Source organism: Abramis brama, assembly GCF_963993115.1.
Source record: "Abramis brama genome assembly, chromosome: 1".
Classification (NCBI taxonomy): domain Eukaryota; kingdom Metazoa; phylum Chordata; class Actinopteri; order Cypriniformes; family Leuciscidae; genus Abramis; species Abramis brama.
Genome location: NC_139963.1, coordinates 24,407,663 through 24,417,578, shown reverse-complemented (window position 1 = coordinate 24,417,578; position 9,916 = coordinate 24,407,663). Strand labels below are relative to the sequence as shown.

The window sequence follows — 9,916 nt, the reverse complement described above, 5'->3', positions numbered from 1 at the left end:
GCTCCGGTCAGGCTCGCGCACTGGGATCCTAACCGACACCAGCACATAAAAGCGCGGATAACGGAGATGATTCTCTTCACACAGCAACACGAAACGGAACAAAGTGTACGCAGATGGAAGCGATGAAGTGTCCTGTCAGTTTCCACACACCTTTGGATGTGACGAGCTCCAAGTAGCGGGAGTTTACCGTGACAGACACCAGGTGGGATTCCACTCAGAGGAGAGCTCGCGCTTGACTTTTTGTTGGACATGGGACCGGGTCTCGCCTGTTTTGGATACGGTACCGGAGGAACCGCGTCTTCTTGAACGAAGAGCTGTCGACAGCTGGACAACGACGAGATGCGCTCCGACCACGGTTTCATCCTGCTGCTCCTCAACGGGACAGCGTGCTTGGTGAGGTTTAAATATTAATGTGTTATATTAAGTTTGTGTTATATTAAGTTTCAGTCTTGTTTATTGAACTGAACTGGGTCTCTGTCAACGGTTGAGAGGCGCGCTTCACGTGGCCTTCACCTGTGCGTCAAGGGGTGACCGTCATCCCGCCGAGCGCTCGCGCTTCACACTTAAGGGCAGGAGTTTGGGGCACGAGCTCTGGATGGACCTGCTCGAGCGCGTATCGACTCTTTCTTGGAAGTCATGCTTCGCTTCGCGCGCAAGGGGTCCCATGCCTATTTTGTGTATTTTGTGTTAGTGTGTGTGAAGGAATAAGCGGGGGGAAGGAAAGATACAGTGAGAAATTTCAGGGGCGTCCTGATCCTACATTTTCGAGGGGGCACCAGTGACAGTATTCAGTGACAGTATAGGCTATATAGGCTATATATATATATATATATATATATATATATATATATAACAAAAGACAAAATTGAGAGAGAGAGAGAGAGAGAGAGTAAGGAAAATAAAATCAATGTAACAACGCTACAAACTTTTTGTTGACCATATTTAAGTAATATCACATGATCAAATGTGCTGAATAATTTTTACAGCACAATTGTGAGTGTGATAGTGCAGTTTTAAAATGAAGTCATTCATTTTAAGTTAAGTAGGCTAAGTTTCAGACCATGGCCAGTTCTTTGTCAGCGAAAATATTTCCAGAAGTTACTCACCAAGAAATCAAAATTGACAGTTCTTGTTTTTTTATGGACTTTGGCTGTATTTATTATAAATTATTTAGCAGTCCTCATCATTATTATTATTTTTTTCTAAATTCACGTGTTCTGTAATGGTTCCACTCCCACTTGCAGACATCTCTTCTGATTACGTGTTTGCTGGCGCAAGGGCGGGACAACCTGTCACCCTCACATGAGATCACAGCAATAGCAAATGACAACCAGAGTTGCCAAGTCCACTTATAAATTAATACGCGACTTTGGGCTTCTTCTTTTATTTTTTGTAAGTCGCGTTACGGGTCACGGGTCACGGGTCAAGGGTCAAGGGTTTAGGTTTTTTGGGGGATTATTTTAAAAAATGTGGTTGCTCGTTAGGAAAATATGACTTGCAACTTTGTTTCTTTATATTTATGGTCACAGTTTTTCCCCAATACATTGTTTGACACTGTCTGCTCACATAGCCAACCAGTGCAATAATAAAAGTGTTGTAGCGTAATTCGTCATCTCATATCCCACCCCCTTCTCCCCCTCATTGGAGAACAATCACGTTCAATGCAGGCATGTGACGCTGCAATCCAAAATTTTCAAAAACAATGCCACCATGCCACCAGATTTGCATGATGGAGAGGAAACATGGGAGGTGATGGTTTTTTTTGTGTGTGTGGTTTTGTGCCACTGTTCTTTTTACCCAAATATTTTTTGTTAAAGTAACATATTTCTTTTACCACCAAAACACTATTGTATTGCGTTTAATTAACTTAACCTGTATAATTTCCCACTATACTTAATTATCAATCGTTAAACTAATGTAAAGGGTTTAATTTCGCGAAAAAAAAAAAAAAAAAAACGATTTCCAACGTATGGATGAAGACGGCATGCGAAGGTGCATGGCGTCAGTATCAGCCGGTTAAGAAAATATAAAGTTAATCTAAAGGCAAAATCTTTCATTTCTGTTAGTATTGCGGTCAGTAAAGTCTGTAATATATTGCAGTGAAAAAATATATATATATTTTGGCTGCTTGTTCTAATTGCTTCATTAAAATGAGCTTAAGCAACACAATTGCTATACATTTTGTCCAAACTTAATTTGATTGTGTTCAGTCAGATTAAATATATGTTAAATTTAAGTTTACTTAATCAGTTTGTGTTGGATTACATGAATGATTTGTGTTGCATTAACTGAAACTGGGTGGTGCTTGTTAGTTCCCAGCATGCTTTACATAGCTGAATAAAGAGAGAAATAAATGTTGAAATTAAGTGTTATTTTATGTGTTTTTGAGAAAACGAGAAAAGGGGGAGATTTGATAGTATGTAATTGTGTTTAATGTTCAATTACATTGGAATTATTAGAACAATTTAAATTACACCATTGTGGAGAAGAGTGGAGCATTTGGTTAGGTTGTGGACTGATTCTTATAAGTTTAATCCTTGTGGCTGAAGGAGCACTTATATTTTAGCATTTAAGATATTAATAAGTGCTATCACTAGTTGATATCTAGCTATAGTAGAAATTCAGTTGAGAAATCATGTACATCCAACACTCTTGTTTTTCAGTGCAATATTAAACAAACTAAAGCATGTTCACTAAACTTAACTAACTTAAGTCTCAGAGAAGCAATTCCATTGATTTGGTTGGACATTACTATTTCACATAGATTCTTTCTCATTCAGCTGTGTTGTCACAACACAAAGAGGTTACATAGATTAAAAAAATTCCATTAATGTTAATAACAAAAATAATTTGCTTGCGTGGAACCACTGTCCATAATTGAATTAAGTTAGTTTAAAGAATATTTTTTTTTAACAAAAAAACAAGTATACTAATACTAACAGTAGATATATGGTTCGAATTTATTTTATTACAAATATGTGGCTATATTACAGCTCCCCCTCAGTGCTCTTGTCTTTTTCTCCTTTTCCATCTCCAAACCTATTCTGCTCACAGGTTATCGGAGGATAGTGCTTGCCCTCCCGCTTTGTTGCAATTTGATGATTTTTGTAAAATAGTTTCTGCTTTTCAAATTCTGCACTGTAAAAAAAAAATTACATCCCCAAGTCAAAAATTTCAAGTGACCGATAACATCTAAATTTTTCAATTAGTCTGACGTATTATTTCTCATTAAGCCAATGTTAACAGACTATTGCAACAAGAATTTCACTTGGGCCAATTGAAAAATTTAGAATTTAGAAAAATTTAGAAAAATTTTTGATTTGGGAGGGTTAGAATTTTTTACAGTGTGAGTGGTTTCAGCTTAATATGCTGCAGGCTCATGTATTGATAATAAATAATATTGATGATAATAGATGATATAATAATATTGGGCTTGTTTTGAAGCTGCAGTTGCTTATTTGCGGTTGACGACAACGATCTAACAATCCAATCAATAACTGATGTCTCTACATTTTTTTTCTTGTCGAGAAGGTGTATCACTCGGATAAACATCACAATACGGAAGCTTTTATCACTAAGCAAAGCACAACACGAAAGCCGGTCTGGAACACTCCACTCCGGGTTTTCCATTTTGCCGTTTCTTGGAGCAAGAGAAAATGACAACTTTCTAACACATAAACTACACTTTGCACCACTCACATACTCTAGTCTGCAACAACATGAACACAGACAATAACTGATACAAACTGAAAGTTAAAAAAGAGGAAAGACATCTATATAGTGCGTAGAGGCCAAGGTTCAAATTCTAGAACTATTTTAAATACATTTTAAATAGACAAAGTGCAGTTAGACATTTGCTAAAATTTTGTTTCCATTACAAAAAAAACAAAAAAAACTGTTTTTCGTTACATGACGGTTAATAATGATTTATTAAATTATTGATATCTGTGACAGCATATTTAGATTTTTTTTTCCGGCATGATTTGTGAAACTACTACTACTAATAGTAATAATAATAATAATAAATATTACTATTATTATTTAGCAGCTCTCAAAATCCACTTTGCTCAATCTGAGGGGGCACGTGGTTCCTTTGAATATAGGCATGACACTTCTGAGAATAAGACAGATGATACTTTACCAATCCTACAGACCAAGTTTCAATAATTTCACAATAACTCCACAGCTAACATTTTAATGAAAAATTCCCGTTGGGGTTGGGACTTTTTTCTCAGTGGTCAGAGTCAATTGTCGTCTTGGCACACTCTACAGAGTCTTACACTGCTCTTGGCGTACCCATGACTGGTATCAATGAGTAAAATATCCATAGTTTATCTTTAGAGCAAAGGTTGTGTACGGTTGCCTGATTTTTATGCACCTGCTGCAAGGGTGTTATAGCTTAACACCCGCAGTCTAAATTTAATCCCCCTCTAGCAGTCTCTGTGTTACAATTATCTGCTGTGTAGCTGGAATAATTCATGACTTCTTCTTTGACACGTTTTAATCCTCTTGTATTCTGCAGGGATACAAAATGATATCATTAAAGTGAAAAAAAAAGAAAAAAGAAGCATATCAGAATTAGGAATCTAAACAACAAAGAAGCATTGCTTTATTTGTAGAGTTTAATTATGCCACATACAGGGTCTTTTGGTAGGATGTTGCATTAGTACAAATCCAGCTTCCTGCTGTAAAGCCTCCCATTTGGCGACTTACATTTGTCTATTCGGAAGGGGGCGGACAACTAATAACCATGACAAATCTTCCCTAGAATAATTACAAAACACCTACGTGTAATTAACTGAGAGGGGCTGCCAGTGAGAGGAAATTTAATAAGGTCACATCTGTAACCCAAGTTTGGATTTGATGAGGGTCAGTCCTGAGAGAAATGTACAGCATACATACCAGGGCATCACCAATCTTATTATCTTACTTTGTGATATGAAAAAAATATATATATTGCCAAGAAAAGAAATGCCGAAAATAGCAGACTCATAAAATTACAGGTGAAGGTTATAAGGAATTTAATTAAAATACCATACACGGTTTTCCTTGTGTTGCCTGCAGAATGTTGTCAGTGAATACCTTCAGACATATAGCCATACTTTACGTCAGGAAGACACTAATAATGTAATTATCCAATTTAGCTTACGGCGTTAGGTCATTTATCTGGCACATTACTTAAAACCTGAGGGAGAGTCAGACGCAAGAAAATGGCTTATGCACACCTAAATTGGGCATCATGGATAATTCATTTGCTGTGTGACAGTGATAAATTATAGAGCAATCCATGAATTATCCCTTATTAAACACTATTATGCCGTTATTATTAATAGACATGTAGAGCACATTAATAATCAACCTTAATTTTCAGCGGCTTTATTGAAACTAAAGGGCCTGCTTTAATAAAGCCTTCAAGCGTTTGCCTATAGTTAAACTAAGAAAATCAACTGATCAGCTGATGCTTACGAGGTTAGAAACATCTAAAACCTGGCCACATATACATTACAAGTTATGGGAGCGAATCCACTAAATTATCATTTTGTGTGTGTACTGAATGCAGAAGTCACACTTTCGAAATCGTTTTAGCTGAAATACTGTAGAAAATCATAGCAATGTTTTGGCATTTTGACCTGTTTGATGTTCTCTACTTTTTAATTACACTAGTTGTTCCGTTTGTATATGTACATGTATATGTATAGTCGGCATTAAATAGAAATTCACCCAATCATTTTTTTAATTAAAACTCGATCTTGCGGTGAAACGGCAGACTTCTCAATGGCAACATACAGTATGCCAGACTTCTCCAATCATTGTTGCTTATACCATGATCTGTCCGAATACTCGATTCTGATTGGCTGCAAGGTGTGCAATAAAACCGTTTAAGTCAGTTTAATCACCGTTCTATATTAATGCGCTGTTTTCATTGATGTGCACACAAGGCATGCATATGTCACTCACACACAATCACTATATTATATTTCTCAGCAACAAGGGGGTTACATGATTGCTATTTTGATGTAGTTAATCTCACAGCTTTGTTGTTAAATAGAGAGAGAGACACTGAACAGACGCAGGTATGAATCCCTCTCTTTCGATAATTAATTCAAATAATTAATTCATTCTGATCAATGTTATCTTACGCACTACTTTATCTCTGTGTCTGATTTAAAGCGAGTAGAATGCTAGATCTAACGAGCCATAACTGACGAAAATAAGTGTCAATTTTACCCTTCTGGTCAAATATTGTGCTGCAAACATCAATAACAGCTTTAAGTTGTCAATGCTGGCAAATGGCCATGGTATAAGCGGGATAATCCACGGCTAGCTGTGGACCGATTTTAATGCACTTCACGGAGGCAACCACCCTCCGCTTTGCGTTGGCCGGTTCTTTGCCTCCACGTCATGCATTAAAATAGTTTAATGCATAGCTAGCTGTGGATTATCCCTTACTTAACCCTTTCGCACGTACGATCACACCGATGTGATCAGTCTAGGCTGGTCCCTGGATCGTACGATCACACCAGTGTGATCAGTCTAGGCTGGTCCCTGGAGCGTACGATCACACCGGTGTGATCAGTCTAGGCTGGTCCCTGGAGCGTACGATCACACCGGTGTGATCAGTCTAGGCTGGTCCCTGGAGCGTCACACCGGTGTGATTAGAACGGTCAGTGCATCACGTGATCAACTGCTAAATTCAAATGTGCTTTCGCGCGTCGGCTGGCGCTGAGCCAGAGACAGGCGCGCTCAGAGCTCCCCTGCCTTTTTCTTACAAATGACTGCAAGCTCGTATTCAGATCTGTCTCTATCCAATCAACATTATTTGGATAGAATTAAGTCCCCACCCTAATTTTTGTAATTTTTCATAAATCCATTTCACTCGGGTATACTTCACAATGTGTAGAAGATCTGCTGCTACTTCAATCACATTGTTACTTTAATTCAAATGTGCTGTCACTTTAAACCTGAATTTTTCAGGAGTGAATTCTGTTGTAGAAGGAGGTTGTCATTACCATATATCACCAAACCGAAATAAGCACTCAGTTCGGAAGTCAGGTCACAACAATATGACATGTTGATGAGTTTAATAAAGTTTATTGTACATCACACAAAAGATGAAGCATCAGTTTTACTCCAGAAAATCACCGTATAAGAGCTGAGTAAATACAGTATAAGAAGTGCGTAAGTACATAAACAAATTTTGGTAGAGAGGAGGGAGCATTTTCTTCAAAAACGAAGGGCGGGTCTATGTTAAAACGGCAGTGTCTGTCAACATTCGTGGGCGGGGCCTGTGGCTGTTGTGACGTCACACCAGATTCATGGCTGAAAACAGGTCGTTGGGAGACACTGCTTATGATTTATGGGGATAAAAAAAAAAGTAGTGAGTGGATTTTTATCATAGGGTGGTTGTGTACACACACTGCCAACACACATTTATGTCCAAACACCATGCAAAAGTGAATTTTGCATAATAGGTCCCCTTTAAGTGATTTCTCCACAGAACAATGTCATGCAGTCAAGAGCTTATTGCAGGCAATTACCGTGTTAAACGTGTTTATGCTGATGATATTGGCCTAGCATCATTCTCATTATGAGCTCATTAAATTAATACAGTTACAAGATGTAATTTTTCAGAGCCGGCAGTCCACTTTCTACATAGTCATAAGGGAAAATAAACTAAACACTGACATTAAAATCAGACAACTCCAGTCCATCTGTCTGGGTGTGTGCGATAAGCTTTGGTTTTTGGCATACAGAGAAAAGATTAAAAAAGACTGTGTTAAAGTGTATGCATATGTGTGTTTCATTTTCATTTCACTTTAATTTTATGCTTTTGGCAGATGCTTTTATCCAAAGCGACTTACACTGTATTTCAAGGTACACATTAACATTCTTATCAGGTCTTGCTTTCCCTGGGAATCGAACCCATGACACAGGAAAGTGTGTGTGTGTGTGTGTGTGTGTGTGTGTGTGTGTGTGTGTGTGTGTGTGTGTGTGTGTGTGTGTGTGTGTGTGTGTGTGTGTGTGTGTGTGTGTGTGTGTGTGTGTGTGTGTGTGTGTGTGTGTGTGTGTGTGTGTGTGTGTGTGTGTGTGTGTGTGTGTGTGTGTGTGTGTGTGTCCACAAAACATCCATTCACTCATTGTTTGTCAAATGCATGTGATCAATATGAGTGAAAGCTGTTTGTGTTTTCAGACCTGTTCTGTTTAGAGGGACATTTCTTATTGGACCGACATTCTTCTAAAAGTTATAGTTAACTAAAAGTTACCCGAAGCCATTCAGGAGAGAGTGTTTCTGACTGTCTCCAAATCTGGAGTTGCTTAAACAATGTCACTTGATTTTAAGCTCTTAAAAAAATCTGTTTGCATGCCATAAACTGTCAGATATTCTGTGACTCATCTGTTCAACAAGGCCTTTCTTGTCCCTCACGGTCTGCTGCCTTGTCTGGCAGATTTACTGTACAAGAAAATTCAGAGACTGTCCCCTAGATCGACCTAAAGTTCATCTTGAAACAGTAAGAGGGCAAGTTAGTCACTCATAGGCAAACAAGACAGACAAAGCACAGTACCAAAGGTACTGTAAGATAAACACTGTTTCATTAAACAATGCTGTCTACCTGTGTGATGTGTGTTAAACACTGTCGATGATTTTTATGCATTAGCACAGACTAACCCCAAGTTAGTGTTCCATCCATCTCCTTCCCTCAGATGGTCATCTTTGGCATGGCTCTCCCTTTTGAAGATAAGCTAGGGAGATCTGCCGGCGATTTGATTTCGCCCCACAGCTCAGGCTGGAAACCTGTACATTCTTCTATCCTGCTTCCGTTACAAATTTGCAGGGACCAATCACAAACTGGTTCATCCACCTGGCGCGCTTTTGGCGGGTTTAAACCAATCCAATTCCTTTTAACCTCTGGACGATGCTCAATGGCTTCTTTAGTTTAGCAAACATATCGCTAGAGTGGGTGTAAATACCACTCACTTTCATGTTTTTTTTTTGCACAACCTGCAAAAATCGCTCGATGCCATTTCTGCTTCTGCAAACCACTGATCAATGCTCCAAACCAACACGTTTGTTGACACGTTTCCTGCCTGGAGTTTTCGCTGCAAAGTACGTCACGTTGGTCTGATTGGTTGAAGGACTATCCAATTGCGTACAGAGTCATTTGAACGCCTCGGTTACGACTGTAACCTCGGTTCCCTGAAGAGGTGAGATCGCTCCCCAACCCGTGAGGGAAGCATCCGTCGTTAGCAGTTTGCGACGACAAGGAGCTCCCAGCACTGGGCCCTGGGACAGGAACCAAGGTTTCTTCCACATAACCAAGGCACGTAGGCATCACCGCGTGACCTTGATTGTGCGAAATGGGTTGCCCCTCGGGGAAAAACCCTCTGGTCCTGAGCCACCACTGCAGGGGCCTCATGTGCAGCAGTCCAAAAGGTATCCCGTTGGAAGCTGCTGCCATGAGACCCAACAGTCTCTGGAACTGTTTGACAGTGAGTAGCTGGCCTAGCTTTACACTTCTCACAGCTGCCAGGATCGAAGCGTGGCGATGACAGGCGCGCCTGCATCGACACTGAATCCCAAACCACGCCTAAAAAAGTGGTCCTCTAAAATAGAGAAGCACACTCTTCTTGGCGTTCAGCCGTAACCCCAACTCTTTCATATGGGCGAGAACAACATCTCGATGTTGAACCGCCATCTAATGCGACTGAGCTAAAATCAACCAATCGTCGATGTAGTTCGTGATGCGAATACCCCGGAGGCGCAGAGGCGCCAGAGCTGCATCCACGCATTTGGTGAAAGTGCGGGGTGATAAAGCCAGGCCGAATGGAAGAACTCGATATTGGTATGCTTTGCCCCCGAAAGCAAACCTCAGGAACTTCCAATGACACGGACGGATGGAAATATGCGTCCTTGAGG

The 9,916-nt window shown here is 39.6% G+C and overlaps 1 protein-coding gene across 1 annotated transcript in view; it reads left to right on the top strand.

Annotated features, from left to right (window-relative positions):
• Positions 1–211: 211 nt before the first annotated feature.
• Positions 212–9,916, top strand: part of LOC311090707 (neurexophilin-1) — a 33,362-nt gene continuing 23,657 nt past the window's right edge. The window contains exon 1 of the mRNA XM_084126170.1: positions 212–393. Within this exon, the coding sequence (XP_083982296.1) occupies positions 340–393 (54 nt within the window). The 5' untranslated portion in view covers positions 212–339. The remainder of the gene's footprint in view (positions 394–9,916) is intronic.